The 22,837-nt window shown below is 45.7% G+C and overlaps 1 protein-coding gene across 1 annotated transcript in view; it reads right to left on the bottom strand.

The window, feature by feature from the left end:
* PWP2 (periodic tryptophan protein 2) overlaps positions 1–21,367 on the bottom strand; it is a 71,849-nt gene extending 50,482 nt beyond the window's left edge. The window contains exon 1 of the mRNA XM_086520020.1: positions 19,946–21,367. Coding sequence (XP_086376146.1) covers positions 19,946–21,286 — 1,341 coding nt within the window. The 5' untranslated portion in view covers positions 21,287–21,367. The remainder of the gene's footprint in view (positions 1–19,945) is intronic.
* Positions 21,368–22,837: the final 1,470 nt, after the last annotated feature.

Below are 22,837 nucleotides of genomic sequence, written 5' to 3'. Positions count from 1 at the left end.
CTACATTTTTAAGGATGCAATAGCATATTCTAAGGTTTGTGATGTGTGCCAGAGATGTGGGCCGAAGCCGAGTAAGCAATCCAACCGTCCTTTGCAGGTCTCGATGGCGTGGCTACCTTTTGAGAGATGGGGTTTAGACTTTGTGGGACCAATATATCCCCCGGCTCAACCAGGTAATCGCAAATATCTGCTAGTGGCTACAGACTATGCAACAAAGTGGGCAGAGGTACTAGCGACAGTAGATTGCACCGGCAATACAGTGGCCAAATTTTTATATGAAAATATTTTATGCAGATTTGGATGTCCCTTAGAGATCACCAGTGATAGAGGCACTCATTTTGTCAATGACATGATCTCAAATTTGCTGGCCAATTACAAGATTTTTCATCGCAAGTCGTGCTCTTATTACCCTAGAGCCAATGGACAGGCCGAGAGCACCAACAAGGTTCTGATCGCTCTACTGAGGAAAGCATGTCATCTCCATCCAGCATCGTGGGCTCAAGCTGTGCACAGCACTCTTTGGGCATACCGCACATCTTTCAAAGCAACAACGAATCAAACGCCTTTTCAACTCGCTTTCGGTTTGGAAGCCATAGCTCCATTTGAGTTCAACTCCGGTTCCCCTAGGGTGGGCAGTCTGCCTGCAAGTTGGGGCATGGAATCTGCCTCTACTCCCGTCTCACCTTATTGGATGAAAGCCGCCTTTGAGCTTCTCGTGCTCTGCAAGCGGAACAACTTTGTCGCAAAGCGTGGCATGATCGCCACCTCAGAAAGCCAAAAATAACGCAAGGCACATTGGTGCTACTCTATCAGGCAAAATATTTGAAAAAAGCAAAGAAGCTGGTTCCAGCTTGGCAAGGGCCCTTTAGAGTACAGGAGGTTTTGCCACAGGGGGCTATCCAGTTAGTCACTTTGGAAGGCGTCCCTTTGCCACTGGTAAATGGCTCCAGAATCAAGTGCTATTACTCCTCTGAGTAAAGGGTATGCAACTTTCCGCCATCTGTAGGTTCTATGGCCCATCTCTCTCCTCCCCTCGAGCTTTCCACCAGAATAGATGTTCTGTTACTGTCTCAGTTTTTGCTATGTTTTTAAGTATTAAGGTCCTTCCAAACTGCTATCAGTCAAGCTTCTAGTCAGAGTGTTTTTTGTTCAGTTTGAAAAAGTGGAATCTGCTTGGGGATTCTGCTTAGACGACGATTGAGGCTGTCTATATAAAGAATATGGCAGAGTTTATGTCAAAGAACTTTTTGATTCCAATACCAGCAAAAAACCTTTGGTGCAAATAAACTTTCAGCTTTGCTGCAGAAAGAAAGAAAGGGGGAAAGTACTCTTTGGTGCTCCAAAGCTGGCTACTAATAATCATTGCAAGCCTTAATACACTTCTTTATCTGAGTCCTCTCTTCGTACCTGCTCAAAATTATCCTATCTTTGTATCTGCTAGCACTTTGCTACTGTTGTGCTCACTCTCATTAGGCCTTAATAAACCCTAGTCCCCCAACCCCTCGCCCCTACCTACCCTACTGCCTCCTACCCTTACTTAAACCCCTCTAGCCCCTACCCTCTCCCAGCTTCCCCTCTCGCCCCCTACCCTCCCCTCTCGCCCCTATCCTCTCCCACACCCCCTCTCGCCCCTACCCACCCCCTCTCGCCCCTATCCTAAAACTCGCCCCCTACCCTCTCCTACACCCCCTCTCGCCCCTATCCCCCCTCTCGTCCCTATCCTCACCTCTCACCCCCTACCCTCTCCTATCCTCCCCTCTCGCCCCTATCCAAACCTCTCGCCCCCTACCCTCTCCCACACCCCCTCTCGCCCCTATCCCCCCCTCTCGTCCTTATCCTCACCTCTCGCCCCCTACCCTCTCCTCTCCTCCCCTCTCGCCCCCTACCCTCTCCCACACCCCCTCTCGCCCCTATCCTCCCCTCTCGCCCCTACCCTCTCCCACACCCCCTCTCGCCCCTATCCTCGAGGCCCTCTCACCCCTACCCTCTCCCAGCAACCTCTCGCCCTAACCGCCCACTTTCGCCTGGTTCGAATTTACCCTACCTTAAATTACTCGCCCAGCCTAACGATTTAGCAGAAGAAATCTAACTTGTCTGCATCCTACTACTTTTCCATTGGCTACTCAGCGGCTTTGTTTGTCATCCTCTGTTTGTCATCAGACCTCACCATGGCAGGGGTAGCAAGAAGGAAGTAGCAAGAAAAAGGTAGAGATGAAGAGGAGAAAAGCTCGGGTTGAACAATCAGAGAGCGAAGCAGATGAAGTATCTGCAAGCGGCAGCAGCCATGACATAGATGACTTTACCTCCAGTGACCCAAGTGATGAAAGCTACAAAGCAGACTCAGCAGCATCTGAGGATTCAGATGTAAATTCAGAGTCAAGTGCTTCCAGTGATCCAGAGGAACAATCAAAGGTGGCTCAGAAAAAAGAAAAGCCGCAAATTATCACTCATGAAATCAAGAGGCTTGCTTCTTCAAAAAATCGCACAGCATTTTCATTACATTTTCATATGCAGCAACCTCGACCATCTCTCAGTGAGGTGCTTTCGACTGCTCAGCTACGGACTCTGGGTCTCACAGAATTGGCTGATGCAAATTTACCTGATACTATTCCAGCAGAACTGATACATCAACTGCTGAAAAACTTTCCAAAGGTCCGGGGCCACAAGCTAACAGCTACAAGGCTTGGCCATGCCATGGGTATGACCAACTTTCCAGCTGTGAAGTCTACTACTCGCACTTTCTCTTTGTTGTCCAAGGACGCGACAATTCAAGCATGTAAAGAGCTATTGAGCTCGGATCACCCAAATTATGAGCGAGACAGACGGCTTCTCGCAATCTTCAGGTATTACTTTCTGGCTCGGGATGCCAAAGAAGACAAGGTACAAACAGACATTCTCACTACATTCTCCCACTGCGACGGGCTATACTGTTTAATCCACACTATCCCATGTGGATTCCACCAAATTCTCTTCAGCTCTCTGCAGTCTAGGGCTAAAAGATTTCGGGCCCAAGTGCAGTCTGTGAAGTTAACTTTTAGATGTTTTGCGGCGCCTCTCTTGGCATGGATCATAAACATACCTATCAACATAAATGAAGTGGATGAGGAACAGGGAACCTCGAAAGGGAAAAGGAAACCCGTGAGCATGCAAGTAGACCCCACAGTCACCAAGAAAAAGAAGATCAAGGCGAAAGTGATGAAGGATACAGTGAAGTCTCTACTCTCCTTGCCAGTTTCTGAGAGACAGCAGACTAGGGTACATCTTCAGCGTCATACGTCTACTGCTACACCTGGTTCTGCTGTGCCGACACCAGTGTCTACTGCCGCTCCTCAGGACAGGATGGTCACTTCACCCATACAGGATCCTCTTCCTTCTTCTCCCATCTTCACTCATACACCGGTCAACATATCACTCGCTGCACCTACAACAACAATCTCTGAAGCACCTTCTACACCGAGTGTCCCTACTTCTAGCTCGCCGGTTGTGCCACCATCTGCACCTACTTTTAGCTCGCCGGCAATGCCACATGTGCGCCCTCCAGCATCACATCCATCTGAGGGATCTTCAGGTAGGACCGACTCCACTTCTCTGTTTCAGCTTTCAGAGAAGTTGCTTCAGGACTCCAGAGCTGCTATTGCCACCATCGAGCTAGGCGTGGAGCAGCTAGCTGCAACCCACCAGCATCACTCCGCCACATACGCAGCTATGGAGGGATCCCTACGAGTTGCCGAGAGTGCCATCGCAGATCGAGATGCAACGATTTTTGCACTACAACAGGCATTGAAGATAAAGTCGAGAATTATTGATGACCTCAAAGCACAGGTGCAAGGATTTCAAGAAATGCTTATGTATGATAACAGGCCTACCCAGGCTACTGTGGGATATGGATGGACTAGGCCAGGGATACAGGTCCAGAGTCCAGCCACCTTTGCAGCGCCAGCAGGTCCCTCTCAGCCCTCTCAGCAGTTCATGGGACACTACCCAGCAGGTCACTCTCAGCCCTCTCAGCAGGTCCCTCTCAGCCCTCTCAGCAGTTCATCTCAGCCCTCTCAGCAGTTCATGGGACACTACCCAGCAGGTCCCTCTCAGCCCTCTCAGTAGTTCATGGGACACTACCCACAGCCCCAGGTCCAGTACTTCACTCAGCAAGAGTCTCAGATCCAGATGCCACACATGCAGAGCAAGAGTGTTCCTTGCTGTGACGGTGTTACTGGTGGACACCGCCATGGTTGCGTTACTAGGCGTCCGGAGTTTACTTCAGGGCAGGTACTCCCATCCGCTGTGCAGCAGATGGCTGCTACAACCACAGGAAATCAAGGTATGCAAAGCACAGGACAGCAACCGCATGGTTACACTATTGATCTGATGGCTCCTCCCGATCCGGAAGCTTCTGGAGCAGCAGTGGGGACGACCCTTTCCCTTGGGTGACAGGACTATGCTCTTACCTCATCTTTCATGGTACATATAGTTACTTTTGCAGTTTCATTCAGTTTTGGCTCACCGAGACGGTGACCAGTCTTGTGGCGGGCAACCTGTAGCCTGCTACAGTGTCACTTCACAGGAAAAGCAGTTGGACAGTTAGCTATAGTTGGTCTGGTTCACACTGGACGGACCCTTTGGCTGGGAGTGACACGTGGCAGGGTACCTACGGTGGTCTAGTGGACGTCGTGGCCAGGTCACCACCACCACTCAGTTTGGAGATAGACTTAGATGGCTGGACATTTATGGGCCCTTGGTGGCTCCTATGGTTGTACATATCAGTAGTCGTTTTGGGACAGTTCCATCTTATCTTGCACATAGTCGTCTAGAGAGTCTTACACAGAGCACTGCTACACCATCCATGCACATCTGAGCCTCGACACCCTATTTTGTACCTGTGAGTCTTGGGCTGGAGCTGAGTGTGCTGCCACTCCAGAGTCTGTACATGGTCCTTTGAGTTAGTCGAGTCCACATGTTCTGGTCTACTGCTGTGTCTCTGTTATTATCCATTGTTTCTTGTATTTCATTCTGTTGAGAGAGTTTCTGTTTGATGAGTGAGATTGTCACGCACATTGCACTGGGGGACACCCACACTGTAGAGAGCACGACACATTATCCGCGCTACACCCACTCTCATCGGCGAGAGGGGTCTACCTTGATTGCACGAAGGTGTACAATGCGTATGCAAAGGACTGATGCAATGGGACTATGCCGATGACGACGACGGTGATGACGACGACTTAGGCTGAAATCTGTGATTTTCTATTGGCTGAATTTTGTAAACTGTTTCGGGGCTGAAATGGTCTGCTTCTATCTGCTGTCAAAAAGGGGGAAACTACTGAGCTGCTGAGTGGTCTTGGGGTGGCTTCACATGGCTGGAAATCCTGGTTTTGGCGAGGGACTTAAGGCTGAATAAAAACGCTGGAGAAACCAGGGTCAAAGCTGCGTTTTAGGTGGCTGTTTTTGCAGGCTAAAAACGCTGATGACCTGAGGTCAAGGCTGCATTTTTATGGGCTGAATCCTCTGCTGTAAAACCTGTGATGGCTGCGTTTTAATGACTGGAATCGCTGCTGAATTGCAGGTATGGCTGGCGTTAGTGAGAGGCTGAGACTGCGGCCAGTTGATGGCAGAAACGCCACGCAAGAAGGTGGCTTGGATGGCGATGGATGGATCTGGGAAAAAACGCCAAGGGGAGGAATCCAGATGGCGAGGCTAAGTGCTGAGGGGGGTACTGCTGAGAAGTTGCCTGTTGAGCGGGAAGCTCCTGCTGCCTCTTCTGCCAGAGAGTGCTAACTTGGGTTTGCTTATATATTAACTTAGCAAAATTGCCCTACCTACTTTTGTTGGAAAGTCACTTAAAAATAATAAGTGAAAATAACCAAAAATAGGAAAATAGGCTAAATGCACTGAAAATTTCCCCTAACTGATGCTAATGGATTCTGATGGGAATTCCGATGATCATGCTGTGTGCAACCGGTGGATATGCATCTATGCTAAGTGACAACGCATGCACGGTCTACGAATAGACTCACAGAAGTGCCAGATCACTGCTGATCTAGACTTGACTGAACTGGCTGAACCTTGCTATGGTGTAGCTTGTCCACGGACACATAGGCTTGGGATGTGTCACGTGAGTACATCCCCTCCTTTTCAAAGTGAGGTACTGGTACCGAACTGTATGGCGTCGAGGGAAATCGCCAACAGCATCCGAAATCCTGGAAGGGACTCTTCGCCGGCCCACTCTGTTGTGTGGGTCGAGCGGTACTTGAACTTCATAAAGGTCTACAACGCTTGCTTCTTTGGGCCGCGCTGAAAGCGACACAAAATCTTTTGAATCTCTTTCCTTGCTTCAACTTTGTCTAGGGACCCGCTTCTTTCGTCTTCAAGAATCTCCATGGCTGAAAATTCCTGAAACCATCTCCAACACAAAACCATGAACATACCCATTCCATGTAAAGTGAAGGAAAAAAGTCTTGTCTTCTCTAAAGACTGTGTATGCAATGTCGATGAACATAGAAACGGAGTGACAACCCGTTCATCAAACACATGCAAACAATGAGATCTAATCTTTTCTGTTTGATCGAAATCAATCGACTGTGGCAAATCACAATGGAAATGCCCATGCTTGGTGCTCATACTATCATGTGATCTTTCGGAAACTGTGTCATGCCAAGGAAGCGACATGGAATGTGACTTCCTTACATACAAACTTTTCAGCTTTTCATGAACAATCCGCATACATTCGTGCTCATCCATGAGAGAAACGTGCTCAACATACAATATGTCATGCCTAGTAAAAGGGATCCAATAGCGATGCTGACTAAAATACAAGAAACCGTCACGAATGAAACACTCGAACAATGCGTGCGTATCAATCATGCGAACACACAATACTTTCTCTGATGGTTCTTTGGACCAAGGCTCGAGAGCCAAGATCGAATCTTCGGGATCTATCGTATCTTCTTGTGGGGGATCTGTGGACCTCGACTCGAAAGCCAAGATCGATTCTTGGTGATTGATCGAATCTACAACGAGGTTAGCTTCGCTAGAAAAAGCATCAACTAACACATCATCCTTGTGAACAATCACATCTTGTTCATGCAATTCATCATGCTTGTCTTTATCATCCAAATCATCATGCAAATCATGGTCAATCAAATCATCATTATGCTTCACACAATCATGCAAATCCTGTGTGTCATGCTGTGGAGAAAGAGGGACTGAGAGAATCTCCTTATCCCGAATCCTTTCAATCTTGTCCCGCATATTAACAATGAGAGATGGAGAAGGAGCAGTGTCCACTCCATGAAAGACAGTAGGAGAATCATTGTCGGCATTGAGAGTTATAGTGTTAGCCTCCCAATCAACGAGAGGGTTCAGTTCACGAAACCATTTCATGCCTAAAATCATATCACATCCTGAGAGAGGAGAAACAACAAATCTTCTGGTGAAGGCAGTCTGTTGAATTGCAAACAACACTCCTCCGTGATGAGAGCGTCCATACCGGGACGAAAGCCAGAGACCTCGATAGGAGATCTCGAACTAACTTCGAGGCGGACTCTCTCAACAAGAGAGGAACTGATCACATCATGCATACTACCTGGGTCAAACAATATGACAAAACGGTGCCCCAACGTACGACCATAACATTTAATGAGAGAATCGTCAATGGGAGGGTCCTGAGAAACTTTGGGCACACCCGTGTTATCATTCATTGCATTGACAGATGTGGTGGGTGCTGTGGGTTCTTTAGATTCGTTCGATTCAAGCTTAGGACATGTTCTTTTTATGTGACCCTTAATGTGACAATGAAAACAACGACCTTCCTTAGAATAAGTGCTTTGTTCTACCGAAGTGATGTATCCTCCTACACTTCCAAAGCTCTGATACCAATGTTAGGAACAGCGGAATGAATGTTGTATTTTCTCAAGATTAGTGATCTTTATTGCTCAAGGTTCCTTTTAGTTCTTAGGGAAAGAGAGAGCTTTCCGTCTTATGGAGAGTGCGATGATCACGAACAAAGTGAGTGGATATTGTGCGTGCAAGTGAATGAGACTGAGAGAAGGAGAGAGAAGAGATACGACACCCGAGAGTTTGTAAAACCCTCCTCCGAAGGCCCCACTCTCGTCGGCGAGAGTGGTCTACTTTGATTGCACGAAGGTGTACAATGCGTATGCAAAGGACTGATGCAATGGAACTATGCCGATGACGACGACGGTGATGACGACGACTTAGGCTGAAATCTGTGATCTTCTATTGGCTGAATTTCGTGGACTGTTTCGGGGCTGAAATGGTCTGCTTCTATCTGTTGTCAAAAAGGGGGAAACTGCTGAGCTGCTGAGTGGTCTTGGGGTGGCTTCACATGGCTGGAAATCCCTGTTTTGGCGAGGGACTTAAGGCTGAATAAAAACGCTGGAGAAGCCAGGGTCAAAGCTGCGTTTTAGGTGGCTGTTTTCGCAGGCTAAAAACGCTGATGATCTGAGGTCAAGGCTGCGTTTTTATGGGCTGAATCCTCTGCTGTAAAACCTGTGATGGCTGCGTTTTTATGACTGGAATCGCTGCTGAATTGCAGGTATGGCTGGCGTTAGTGAGAGGCTGAGACTGCGGCCAGTTGATGGCAGAAACGCCAGGCAAGAAGGTGGCTTGGATGGCGATGGCTGGATCTGGGAAAAAACGCCAAGGGGAGGAATCCAGATGGTGAGGGTAAGTGCTGAGGGGGGTACTGCTGAGAAGTTGCCTGTTGAGCGGGAAGCTCCTGCTGCCTCTTCTGCCAGAAAGTGCTAACTTGGGTTTGCTTATATATTAACTTGGCAAAATTGCCCTACCTGCTTTTGTTGGAAAGTCACTTAAAAATAATAAGTGAAAATAACCAAAAATAGGAAAATAGGCTAAATGCACTGGAAAATTCCCCTAACTGATGCTAATGGATTCTGATGGGAATTCCGATGATCATACTGTGTGCAACCGGAGGATATGCATCTATGCTAAGTGACTGGGCATGCACGGTCTACGAATAGACTCACAGAAGTGCCAGATCACTGCTAAACTAGACTTGATTGAACTGACTGAACCCTGCTATGGTGTAGCTTGTCCATGGACACATAGGGTTGGGATGTGTCACGTGACACATTGATAGAGAGGGTGATAGAGGTACTCAGCTGGCAAGGAAGTGAATCCCATTGTTGTTATATGCTGATGATAATATGTTGCTCTCTGACTCACCAGAGGGTATGCAGCGAAAGTTGGATGCATTACACAGTTTTGCAGAGGATAGTGGATTGTCTGTAAACCTTGGTGTAAGGTGCAGCGGAAGTGAATGTTGAACTTTGCTTAAGATGAGTGCTCCGAACTGTGCTCAAAAGTTCCTTTGACTTACGGAAGGGAGAGCCTTCCGTTCCTTTAGTGAGAGAGTGCAAATGATCATAAACAAAGTGATAAACACTGTGAATGAAGGTGTTGAGATTGAGAGATAGAGAGAGAAGAATACGACACCAGAATGTTGTCAAACCCTCCTCCGAAGGCCCCACTCTCTATGGCGAGAGCGGTCTACTATTGATTGCACAAATCTCTACAATGCTTTGGACTTGCCGACGAAGTCGACGACGATGAGGACGACGACGAGACGGCTGAAATCTGAAAACACTACTGGCTGAAATCTGCAAATCTTTATCTGCTGAGTTCTAACTCTATGTCGGTGACGATGTCGATGGCGACGATGCGTTGAAAACGCAAATGCTGAAATCTGCGTTTTCTGGGCTGAATCTGCAAACTACGCGGGATCTGACCGTGCGGGGAGGATCTGCTATGGGAAGGTGAGATCTACGAGGTTCGTGACTTGTATTGCGATGTCTGACTGCTGAAAACTGAATACGTTGATGCTTCTTGGTGTTCCGTCGCGGTAAATCTGGAAAACGCTGGATGGTTATGCTGATGCAAAAACGCTAGGGCTGAAAACTGTCCTGCTGTGGAGAACTGCTAACGCTAGGGCTGATCTACTGTTCTGCAACTGCCGGGGCTGATCTGCAATGCAAAACGCCAGGGCTGGTCTGTCATGCAAAAACGCTAGGCCTTGCTGTTGATGCAGAAAACGCTAGGGTCTATTGCGGGGGTCCTGCTGAGAAGGTGCCTGTTGAACGCGAAGTTCCTGCTGCCTCTTCTGCCCATAAGTGCTAGCGCTAGGTTTGCTTGTATACTTTGCTACTGAATTTGCCCTACCTAGTTCCCAACAAGTCACTTAAAAATAATAAGTGAAAATTGGCTAAAATAGGGGAAATAGGTCTATGCACTGTAAAAATGCTATTGATGGGTTCTGACTGTAATCTGATGATCATGTTGTGTGCAACCAGAGGATATGCATCTAATCTAAGTGTCTGGACATGCACGATCTGCGAACAAACTCACAAAAGTGCCAGATCACTTCCTAAGCTAGGCTAACTGAACTGAACTAAACCCATGTCATAAAGTAGCTTGTCCACATACACATAGGGTTAGCTATGCACGTGACATCCCCTCCTTTTCAAAGTGAGGTACTGGTACCGAACTGTATGGCATCGAGGGAGATCGCCAACGACGTCTGGAATCCTAGGAAGGACTCTTCGCCGGCCCACTTTGATGCGTGAGTGATGCGTGAGTTGTGCAATACTTGAACTTCATAAAGGTCTGCAACGCTTGCTTCTTTGGGCCGCGCCAAAAGCGACAGTCTTCTGTGGCTCCGTCTGCTTCAACTTCGTCGATAGTCATGCGTCTAGCTTCTTCAAGAATCTCAGAGGATGAAAATTTGTGAAACACAAAAACATGAACATACCCATTCCATGTAAAGTGACTAGAAAAAGACTAGTCTTCTTTGAAGATTGTGCATGCAATGTAGATGAACATAGAGACGAAGTGCCAAACCATCCATCAAACACGCGCAAACAAAGGGGTCGAATCTTGTCTTTCTGATCTAAATCAATCAATTGTGGCAAAACACAGTGGAAATGCCGATGCGTGATACTCAATCCTTCTTGTGCTCTTTCGGATATTGTGTCATGCCAAGGAAGAGACATGGAATGTGAATTCCTTGGGTGCAAACATTTCATCTTTTCATGAAGACTCTGCATACATCCGTGCTCATTCATGAGTGAATCGTGTTCATCGTACAATATGTCATGCCTATGAAAAGGGATTACATAAGGACGGTGACTAAAATACAAGAAAGCGTCACGAATGAAACACTCAAACAATGCATACTGACTAATCACTCGAACACATAATACTTCTTGTGGGAGTTCTTTAGACCTCGACCAGAGAGCCAAGATCGGTTTTTCATGATCGATCGAATCTGCAATGAGGTTAGCTTTACTAGACAAAGTGTCAACTAAACCATTATCATTGTGAACAATCGCGTCTTTATCCTGCAAATCATCACGCTAATCATCATCATGCAATTCATCATGCTTGTCATTATCATCCAAACCATGTGTGTCTTGCTGTGGAGAAGACGAGACTCAGAGAGTCTCCATCTCCTGATTCTTTTCAATCTTCGCCTACACATTAGAAATAAGAGATGAAGAATGAACTTCTTGCTCTCCACGAATAACAATGGGAGAGTCACTTTTAGCATTAAAAGTGAACGTATTAGCTACAATCAATGAGAGGGTTATGCTCACGAAACCATTGAATGCCTAAAAGCATATCACATCTTGAGAGAGGAAAGACTACAAATTTTCGGCGGAAGGACGCTTGTTGAACAGTGAACAAAACATCAAGGCACTCTTTCGTGATGAGAGAGTCCATACTGGGAGCGAAGCCGGACACCTCGAAAGGAGATGCCGTGCTAACCTCCAAGCGGGCTCTTTCGACAAGAGAGTCGCTAATCACATCATGCATACTGCCTGGGTCAAACAATATGACAAAACGCTGAGCATTCACATGACCATAACACTTAATGAGAGACTCATCAATGGGAGGATCATGAGAGACTTGGGTCACACTCGTGTTCTCATTTATTGCATTGACAGACGAAGTGGGTTCTACGGGTTCTTTAGTTTCTTTAGATTCAACCTTAGGACATGTTCTTTTTATGTGACCTTTGATGTGACAATGAAAACAACGACCTTCCTTAGAATAAGTGCTTTGCTCTTCCGGCGTGATGTATCCTCCTAAAATTCCTTGTTCTACCTTTTCATAGCCTTACCCTTAGGTTCATTTGGAGAGTTCTTTTCTGAGAGACTATTGGAAGATTGGTTAGAAGAGTTATCGTTCTTACCATTCTGAGGGTTCTGAGAAGTCTGAGAGGTACTTGTGGAAGTCTTGTTTTCCTTGGGCTTTCCTTTGTTGTGCTTCATCTCCTGTGCAAGAGCAATCGCTACCGCCTTGTTCAGATCGATTGGATCGAGGACTTCGACATCAAACCTGATATAGTCGTCCAACCCGAAATGAAAGCCTCCTTGCGCTCATCATCCGATTTGCGTAATTGGGTGCCGAGCTACAAAACACGATTAGACAAAAACATAACTGGCATACCATTTTGCTTGAGACTGCGCCAGTCGTCTTTCAACCGTGCTAGGTACTGTGGGGACATAAACCGCGCCTTAAGCTTGTCTTGGAAGTCGACCCAATTAAAGGAAAGGGGCGTGCCTTCCTCAGCTTCCTCTAGGTGCGCAGCCAACTATGCCTCTTGCCATGCGTGGTACCAATTGATGGCATCACCGGCAAGGTACATAGCTACCGTCAAAACCTTGTTATTCCCTGTCTTCTTAGTTGTCACAAAATAAGTATTAAGTTGATGCACCAAGAATGAATAACACTAGCATCCATTACCATCATACTTACTGAACGTGACCTTCTCTGTGACGGGGTTGTTGGAGTCTGAATCTCGGCTTGCGCCTTGATAAACTACCAACATCTTTGGCTGGCTCGGACTTCGAGATGAGAACCTGTCGGACCAATTCTTGCATGAGTAGTTCTCTCTGTGCCTCACGCTCTGCCTCTAAGGCCGCTCGTCTTTCTTCGGCCGCCAAGCGCGCTTGCTCGCGCTCACGCTCCAAAGCTTCCTTTCTTTTTGCTTTTCGTTCTTTTCGTTCCTCGGCCACCAAGCGTGCTTCGCGAGCCAAGGTTTCTTGTCTGTTTTGGCGTTCACGCTCCATGGCTTCCTGTCGTTATGCTTTTCTTTCTAGTTGTGCCATCGCAACGCGATTCGCTTCTTGTTATTGTGTCATCGCAACTCGAGTCGCTTCTTGTTGTTGTGCCATCATGTCCATCATCGACTTGACCAAAGCCTCCATAGGATTTGGTGCAAACCGTGGCGTAGATGGGGAAGGGGGAGGGTCGGAAAAACCTCCTGGTGTGGAAAATTCTTCTTCACCTTCTTCATGCTCACCACCTTCATGCAAAGTATCCATTCCGCTTCGTGTGATGACCATACATTGAGATCTTTGGTTCTTAAGTTCACGAGGAACTTGGGTTCTTGTGGGTCTGGGTTCTTGAGGGTCTCGAGGTTCTTGAGGTTCTTCTTTCGCTTGCAATCTCTGTTAGAGAAGGATCTTCTCTTCACCCGAGCTCTTCTCTTTCCCACGGGCGCACCCCTTGGCGGCCTTGCGCTCACACCAAGGTTGCTTTTTCCCACCTCACGTCGATTGGCCGGCCGCTAAGTGCACGGTCCGCTCTCAATGAGTGAAAAGAGGCACAAGGGGAGGCTGGACAAGCCCTTCTTTCTTGGGTTTCCTGTCACTCTTCAAAAACACGATTAGGAATCGACACGCCCAAGTGGACTTGGGTTACGTGCGACCGTAACAAGCAAAAAAAATTATGTGGTTCTTGTGGTTCTTTCCTTGAGTGAAATTGTGCTCAAGGGTTCCTTTTACTTACGGAAGGGAGAGCCTTCCGTTCCTTTAGTGAGAGAGTGCAAATGATCACAAACAAAGTGATAACACTGTGAATGAAGGTGCTGAGACTGAGAGATAGAGAGAAGAATATGACACCAAAATGTTAACAAACCCTCCTCCGAAGGCCCCACTCTCTATGGCGAGAGCCATCTACTATTGATTGCAAATCTCTACAATGCTTTGGACTTGCCGACGATGTCAACGACAATGAGGACGACGACGAGACGGGCTGAAATCTGAAAACGCTACTGGCTGAAATCTGCAAATCTTTATCTGTTGAATTCTGACTCAATGTCGGTGATGATGTCGATGGCGACGATGCGATGACGACACACTGAAAACGCAGATGCTGAAATCTGCGTTTTCCGGACTGAATCTGCAAACTACACGGGGTCTGACCGTGCGGCAAGGATCTGCTGCGGGAAGGTGAGATCTGCAAGGTTCGGGACTTGTACTGCGATGTCTGACTGCTGAAGACTGAAAACGCTGATGCTTCTTGGTGTTCCATCGCGGTGAATCTGCAAAGCGCAAGACAGTTTTGAGCCATAGCATTTTTGCATCAGCATAACTATCCAACTGTGGAGAACTGCTAACGCTAGGGCTGATCTACTGTTCTGCAACTGCCGGGGCTGATCTGCAATGCAAAACGCCAGGGCTGGTCTGTCATGCAAAAACGCTAGGCCTTGCTACTGATGCAGAAAACGCTAGGGTCTCTTGTGGGGGTCCTACTGAGAAGGTGCCTCTTGACCGCGAAGTTCCTGCTGCCTCTTCTGCCCATTAGTGCTAGCGCTAGGTTTGCTTATATACTTGGCTACTGAATTTGCCCTACCTAGTTCCCAACAAAAGTCACTTTAAAATAATAAGTGAAAATTGGCTAAAATAGGGAAAATAGGTCTATGCATTGTAAAAATGCTATTGATGGGTTCTGACTGTAATCTGATGATCATGCTGCTATATGCAACCAAAGGATATGCATCTAATCTAAGTGTTTGGACATACACGGTCTACGAACAGACTCGCAAAAGTGCCAAATCACTTCCTAAGCTAGGCTAACTGAACTGAACCCAACCCATGTCATTAAGTAGCTTCTCCACGTACACATAGGGTTAGATGTGCACGTGACACTTGGTAAAACCAAGGTTATGGTGTTTAATACCACACCACAGTGGATCAAGAGATCAGCACCGACTTTCACATATGGTCAAGAGATTGTATATAGATGCATACACTTACCTTGGGGTTTGTCTTCACTGGGCCGAGGTTTTCTTTGGGGAGAGTAGCAGAGACTAGATTGACTAGAGCTTTTGCGGCCTGGGAGGCTTGGAGAGGATGTGTTCGTAGGTTCAGTTCCAAGAACCTTGAACAAAGTTATGGCTCTTTGATACTTTAGTAGCCTCAACTATGTTGTATGGGGTGCAGATATGGGGATCTTCTATAGGCCAAGATGGTTGGAGACGTATGGAAAGGCCCTTGGTATCTATGATCTCTCAACTGATCAGAGCCAAGGCCTCCGTACCCCACGCTCATTCGAGCAGAGCTAGCTGCCCCTCCTATGGAGATTGAGGCTCTTACCAGATCAGTCTCCTTTGTGCACAGCTTGTGGGATACTACTAGAGACAGATATGCTAGACTCGCCCTTGAGTCTTCCAAACAGTTAGCTCTCAAAGGGGACACTTCATGCTGGTATGCACAGATGACATCATGGTTCCAGACGCATGGCTTCACCATGGACAGGTTGCCACCTTTCTGGTACTCTCTTCAAGCACCCTCGATGTCTCTTACACGAGTGGAAATTACTAGACTCATTTGTCAGGACCCGATCCAGCTGGATACCAGGAGAACATGGATAGAGCCGCCGCAGGAGTTGGGCACGAAGATGGCTTTCTATAGAGAGCATCTTCTCCACCTCACAGGAAGATGGGTTTGTGATTCGACCCAGCTACATGGACACACACGTCTCATGGTTTGCGTTGTGCCATTGGTCAGATACGCACATCCTGACATCAGCTAGAGATTGAGACTCTTAGATTCAGAGGGATACCAGCAAACAGCAGGATATGCCGCTTATGCCAGCTAGAGACAGAGACAAAGCTACATTACATATGTCATTGGTATCAGAGCATCAGGTGTGTGCTTTTCTGAAAGCATACCGGTCCTACAAAAGAGCAGAGAGAGCTATTGGAATTTTACTTTGGGTCCCAACCCCGGGCTTATCAACCACTCCCACCCTTCAAACATCGCGCATCGGGCGCGCTCCCGTCTTCACCGCTCATGTCAAAAGCCAAAAAGATCACTTGCAAGAGGAGATCCAAGATTTGTTTCAAATCACTGTTTTTTCTCAAAAGCAATGTCATGCAGATGTTGATGTCTATAGCTACCAAGCCACACACTTCCAAGGACTTGGTAAGCTTTCAAGAAAATTTTTGCCCGAAGTTATATGGTTTCTGACATCTTCCTTCGGAGTGCAACTTCTAGCAGAGTGGGGTATCCTGAAAGGCTTGCTATGGAAACCCTCGCAGATTATAACTTGAAATTTCTAGACATCTCTCGCAGGTGTCTCTTGTTGATAACCTCGGAGGTCCGGTGTGACTGCTATGTCTTGGGACTACCATCACCGCCACAGGAACACTATCTGTCCAAGAGCTTATAGACCATGGTGCGGTCAGCTACGACCTTATGAAAGAAACCTAACCCTGATTTTTGGTGCAGGTTTCAGGATGGAAAGTCGCTCGACTTTCCGAGCTCGGCTGATGTCAAGATTGCTTTTTAAGTTTACACTCAGTTTGGAACTTGTTTAATGATCCTATTTGGAATTTGTTTAAAATGGATGGTATCTGTTTTAAACCTGTCTTGGTGCCGATTTGAATTGTTTGACTCTGGTTTTAATACTGGTTTTCATGGTTGGTGATTTTACTCCCGCGTGGAGTACTGAGAAATGATGTTTGATAATGCTTGTTCATACTCATGGCCCGGACCCTTGTAGTTATTTGCGGGAAGAGTATTGCAATGTTTAAAAAGTGTTGTTTTTACTCATGGCCCGGACCCTTGTGGTTATTTACGGGGGGAGTATTGTTGTTGTAACTCCCGACCCGGACCTCGATGGTTATGCAAGAGGAGTATTAAGAAGTCTGAGCAGTGGTTACTCTCAGCACCTCCAAACGATGCAGGCCGCGATCTGGGGAGCATTGGTCGTAAAAGGCCTCTATATCTCCTAGCCCGGACCTTTTTAGGTTATGCGGGAGGAGTGACAACGGAGTCGTTGAATATCTCCCGACCCAGACCTTGTTAGGTTATGCGGGAGGAGTGTTCATCGGCCGCTTTATGTTTCTATATCTTGTAACATGCATATGTGAGCATTTGTGTTGCATTGTGATGTGCCAACCACTGAAATGTTGATGATGTGGCGTTACGTACATCACTCCATCCATCAGAAATGATAGAACACCCAAAAGTCTGCCACCCAGCTTTTATTGGGGTGATTGCTATGTCAATGACTACTTTCTGCTCAACTAGCATACATGTACGCATCTTGTTGTAATCCAAGCCAGTCCACGACTCCGTGGGGCCAACCTGAGAAATGGCTCTGACCATCCTCTTCCATTGATTTGTTTGAAGCACATTGAACGCAATATTGCACTCTACAAGAGTGCGAGCAATATCCATCTCTGCTATCTTTTGTCTCTCTCTCACCCAAGACTAAGAGTTTACGCGTGAAGGTAGCGTGGTCTACCTCGGTGCCTTGGTGGGAGTGTAGACCGGTCATCCCCACTCTCCTCCTCCTCATGCCTTGCTACACGAGCTCTTTTCCTACTAGTGCCGGCACCGGAGGGCACAGTAGTCTGAGAGCCAGAACCCATCCCTCCATCTCCTCGAATGTCACCAAGGTCCCCAAGTAATGCATCTTGCAAGGCATCCTATGAAATCGAAGACCCCCTCGAAGATGCACTCGATGCTGTGGAGAAATGCTCTCGAAATAGGTTTTCCCTGATTTAAGGTGGGATCTTCTCACAGCCATCGCAATGATTTGTAGTACCTATCCCTGTAAGATGCTTGAGAACACGAGTAATAGTACTTGCCTACTTTCCCCACAGTACTTGCACTGCCACTGACGAGTACCCGACCCTTGTTGACCCGGCATAGTAACTATTCTGATCACGTGGCTGTGCGTGTCCCACATTGGGTTGGGTTTGCGAGGCATTTTACCTGGCACCTGCAAAGAGAGGAGCACACATTGGTCGATTGCACAGTGCACAGTACTGCTAATTTCTAACCAGTCGCTCTCAAGACTCAGACGCAGAAGGCTTTTTTCGAAAATAGGCCCAATCGGTTGATACAAGGCAAGAAAAAAATAAATTAAAAAAACACCTCTACAGATCCTATCCGTACCTACAGGTCCATATTGTACGGACATACTGTACGGATAGAATCCATACGTACGTACGGATGCAACCTTGAAAAGCTTCAAACTCAAAATCATTTGGTCCCAAAAGCACTAGCGCCCAAAAAGCTGTCAGCATGTTTTGCGGAAATCCGTACAACCTGTCAACTCAAAATCCGGGATTGTTCGTACAATTTGCCACATCATCATGTCAGTGCAAAATCCGAAAATACGTATTGCTGCCACATCATCACAGCCAGTATGAATTGCGAAAATCTGTCTGTACAGCTGCCACGTCATCAGCTCGCCACGCAAGACTTTTGAGTGTGTATGTGTACCGACTTTACCTCTAGTGACCTTGGCCCCCATCGAACAAGGTCCCATAAGTTGGTAAAACTTTAATGAGTTTGCCCCACTCGCCGAGAATCTGAAGTTGGTGAGAACTTCTGCTAGTTCTGATTCTTCTAGGTTTTAGGCCCCTCGACCAGAATCTCAGGGTTAGCTCCGTTCTTCAGTGGTTTGACACGTCAGCAGTTTGTGACAAATATCTACGTAAGAACAGCAAACAAAACGAAAGGAAAGAAACCATCGCAGGCAGCACACGTGACATAAAAGGGGGACCAGACATCTAGTGAAGGCAGCCAAGTAGAGCACCTGCGGTTTTGTTAACCTTAAGCGACCACCGTAGTTAATAGTAAGGTGGTTGCTTTAGGTGGGGAGCCGTTCGTCACAATGGACTCTCTCTCTCTCTCTCTCTCTCTCTCTCTCTCTCTCTCTCTCTCTCTCTCTCTCTCTCTCTCTCTCTCTCTCTCTCTCTCTCTCTCTCTCTAGAATAAGATCATCACCTTTATCATGCATAGCCTGGGCAATCGCTATGACGTCCCTACTCACGTCATCAATGCCCAAGAGTAGGTGTAGGTTTTTTTAGAGTTCCTTCATGATTAGAAGGTACGCTACAAAACCAGCAAGCTTAGTTTGTATAACCCTCCAGAGTGATACCCAACTCAGCTATGATAAAGGCTAGCACTTTCCAAATAAGAGTAAAGATGCCAAAAGCGTTAAAGAGAGCTAGTTATAGTGCATCACTAAGCTAAACAATAAGTGAGCTTTTAAGCACTACAGTGAATTTGCTAGTCTTGACAAGTTTATGGTTGGTGTACATGCTCCAAGATACACACTAATAGAGGGTTATCTTCTTCAACATGGCAAGCTTTGCATTGTTCCATATTTAGTTTTACTTGAACCTCATGCTCCACCTTATGCAAGAACCAGGGGATCCAGCAAAACATAAAGGCAAAGAAGTCTACAGTCATATTATTCGCAAAGGTAAGGAGGATCTATTCATAAATGCATCATATGCCAAGTATTGATATATGATCACCACAAGAGTTTGGGATTATTACATCCGCTTCCCATTTTGTCCAAACCATGGCAACCATTGAACAAGTCACCAAGTAAAATGTCTCCTACACAGCAACATTAACATGTTCATTTCTCCCATTTTCTTCCGTAAAAATGCCACTGGGAATTAAACCTAGGACTATGCTCACAAACACGGCCACTCAAACCACTAGGCAGGTTCAATGATCTTGAAGGTCACAAATATACAACGCTACTTAATACAGTAACAAGCTGACGGTGAAAATTTATGCCTAGGTTCTGCATAATCTGACTGCATTCATGCACTCACAGATAAGGAAGATAAAATGCAGTACAAGATTACCTTCAGCTTATTGTCATCAGCACCAGTAGCAATCAATTGGGAGCCAGGTGAATAAGCCACAGAATTTACATCAAAATAATGGCCTTGCTGCTTGAGAATGTAGCTTTCTGTTCTCCATTCCCACACAAGTAACTGTCCTAATTTTGCACACCCAAAAGCTAACCAATTACCAGTGCTGTTGAAAATGGATGTTGTCAACCTTTGTTTTGATATTGATAGAAGGTGAATGCATGTAAAATCTGGCATCTGGTAAAGACCAAAAACTCCATGTGCAAACCCAGCTACCAGTAAATTTAGACCTTGATGATAATCACATGATGTGAGCTTGGAGCTTTGCATGAAAAAATGTTTTCCCATTAACTCCCACTTTCCTCTATCCAGCCGGCAGACTTTAATACCAGTAAGTTTCTGCTTTGATCCATGTAACCGATCTATCGATAGTTCTAAATCATGCTCTCTTTCGCCATGCACTACAGACTCTTCAAGGATGTTCCGTCTTCGCTTTTTCTTCCCATCTTCCTGACTATAATCCAGCAGTTCATGAAGATCCTCTTCCATATCTAGTTCATCTACAATTCCAGAGTTTGGAAGAGGACCTGATGCATCCTGTGTCCCAACTCTGTGTGTGTCAGAAGACTGTAAAATAGTGTAATCTTGTTCGTTTTCTAATGAGATATGTTTCCATGAAAACACAGCACCGTCCCCTGATATGGTGTATGCACCCATAATATTGCCCTGATATGTGTCATTCGTCTTCACTTGGAAATAAACTCCATGGATAGTATCTCTATGGCCCATTAGGATAACAGGATTATAATGTTCAACCGTGTGTAAGCAAAACAATCTGGCACAGAGATCCTTGCTACCCACAATAAGCCATTGACCATCAGGGCTCCACTGCATGCAAGTGATGGTTTCATGGCAACTTGCAAAGGTTCTAACATGCTGGAAAGGGGCAAATTCTGCCTTGAAACCAGGTGTGCGCCATATTTGAACAAGCTTACCAACAGCAGCAGCAATGAGCGTACCATCAGGACTGAACTGTAAAGCGGAGACAGGTCCTTTAAAGGAGAAATGGTGAAGGGCAACACGTTGGCGCATGCTAATGAGCAAAGACTTGCCATCTTCATCCACAGAAAGAAGAAGCGCACCATCTGGAGAGATAGCAACCCTGTGTACATTCTTTGCATTCTCACAGGGGAGAGTATGGGTCTCGGACTTGACCAAGTCAGTGACCGAGACTCTGTTGCCCACAGGCGAGAGAAGCTGCGTATTGCCGGATATGAGCAGGTTGCCTCCCCTGTAAGGCGCGCCGAGCAAATTCTGAAACTTATAGTTCATCGGAGCTGTGTTAAACCCTCAACAGAGCCAGAACTTTCAAAATGACTGGAACAGCCACGAGTCACGACACGCGACGAAGCATTGCAGGGAAAAGCGTTTCCCGACCAACAGTGGTGATTGGAAAGAAACTCCCACGTGGCAACAAATGAGCGCGCATTTACAAGACTAGTACGGCGGCCTCCTCTGGTTATCTCTCTCTCTTTTTGGTCGGCAAAGGCTATAGAGACCACTTCTCTTTTTGCTTACTAAAATATGAATAAAATTGAGTTGTATTTTCAAATATTTTTTGATAGACTTAAAATGTTGATTGGTTGAAATAAGATAGTGGGCACTCATTGAAATGAAGAATGTGTAAATCTAATGATGGACATGTTTTGAGTTTTGAAAAATGAAATGAACACTCATATATCAAAGAAAAGATTTTGTGTTGCCCAATGCCTTAGAGTTAACAGCTTTATATGTTAAATGATAAAGCTTAGAGGCTCCACAAATCCCAAGAGTCACTTTTGCATTTTGAAATTTGAGAAGTTCTTTTATCCATCCTTTCATTTTGAGGATTTCATTCAGGGTTGAAACTTGAGGTAATAACTAAAGTTGTCATTTTTGTTGGTTAAAACTTTATGGAAGAAATTTATCTTTTAAAGCTTTAACCTTTAAAGATTTTTTCTTTTGAGATTTTAAAGCTAATCCAATGAGGAACTTTTTTTTTTTTTATTAGAAGGTAAAAATTTGAATTAAAGAAAGTGAAAATGTTACATGGATCCACAGGTAGGGGGAGGGTCACCCCAAGACGTTAGAGTTTTAGGACTTACTAACTTAGAACTTTAAAGCTTTTAAAGTGGGATTTACAATTTAGGGATCTACAGTTTTAATTTGTAAAAGGCGCTCTAAAGTTTAAAAATGTAGAATTTTTAAAGTGTGGTGTAGAGCATAGGGATCTAAAGCTTAGGGTGTAAAGCTTAAAAGTGCTTTTTTAATTCAATTCACTATGCTTATGTTTTTTTTTTAAGCTTAGAGATGTAGAGATTTTAAAGTGAGATCTAGCTTCAGATCAAGGCCTAAAATTGACGCTTTTTTTTTCAAGGGTTAGGTAATAACTAAAGTTGTCATTTTTGTTGGTTAAAACTTTATGGAAGGAATTTATCCTTTAGAGCTTTAATCTTTAAAGATTATTTTTTTTGAGATTTTAAAGCTAATCCAATGAGGAACTAGATAGTTTTTTATTAGAAGGTAAAAATTTGAATTAAAGAAAGTGAAAATGTTACATGGATCCACAGGTAGGGGGAGGGTCACCCCGAGACGTTAGAGTTTTAAGCCTTACTAACTTAGAACTTTAAAGCTTTTAAAGTGGGATTTACAACTTAGGGATATACAGTTTTAATTTGTAAAAGGCGCTCTAGAGCTTAAAAATGTAGAATTTTTAAAGTGGGGTGTAGAGCATAGGGATCTAAAGCTTAGGGTGTAGAGCTTAAGGGTGCTTTCTTAATTCAATTATGCTTATGTTTTTTTTTAAAGCTTAGAGATGTAGAGATTTTAAAGTGGGATCTAGCC

Source organism: Adiantum capillus-veneris, chromosome 9, assembly GCF_014529385.1.
Source record: "Adiantum capillus-veneris isolate H3 chromosome 9, ASM1452938v2, whole genome shotgun sequence".
Taxonomy (NCBI): Eukaryota; Viridiplantae; Streptophyta; class Polypodiopsida; order Polypodiales; family Pteridaceae; genus Adiantum; species Adiantum capillus-veneris.
Note: the sequence above shows the minus strand (reverse complement) of the source record. Positions and strands in the feature narration are given on the sequence as shown.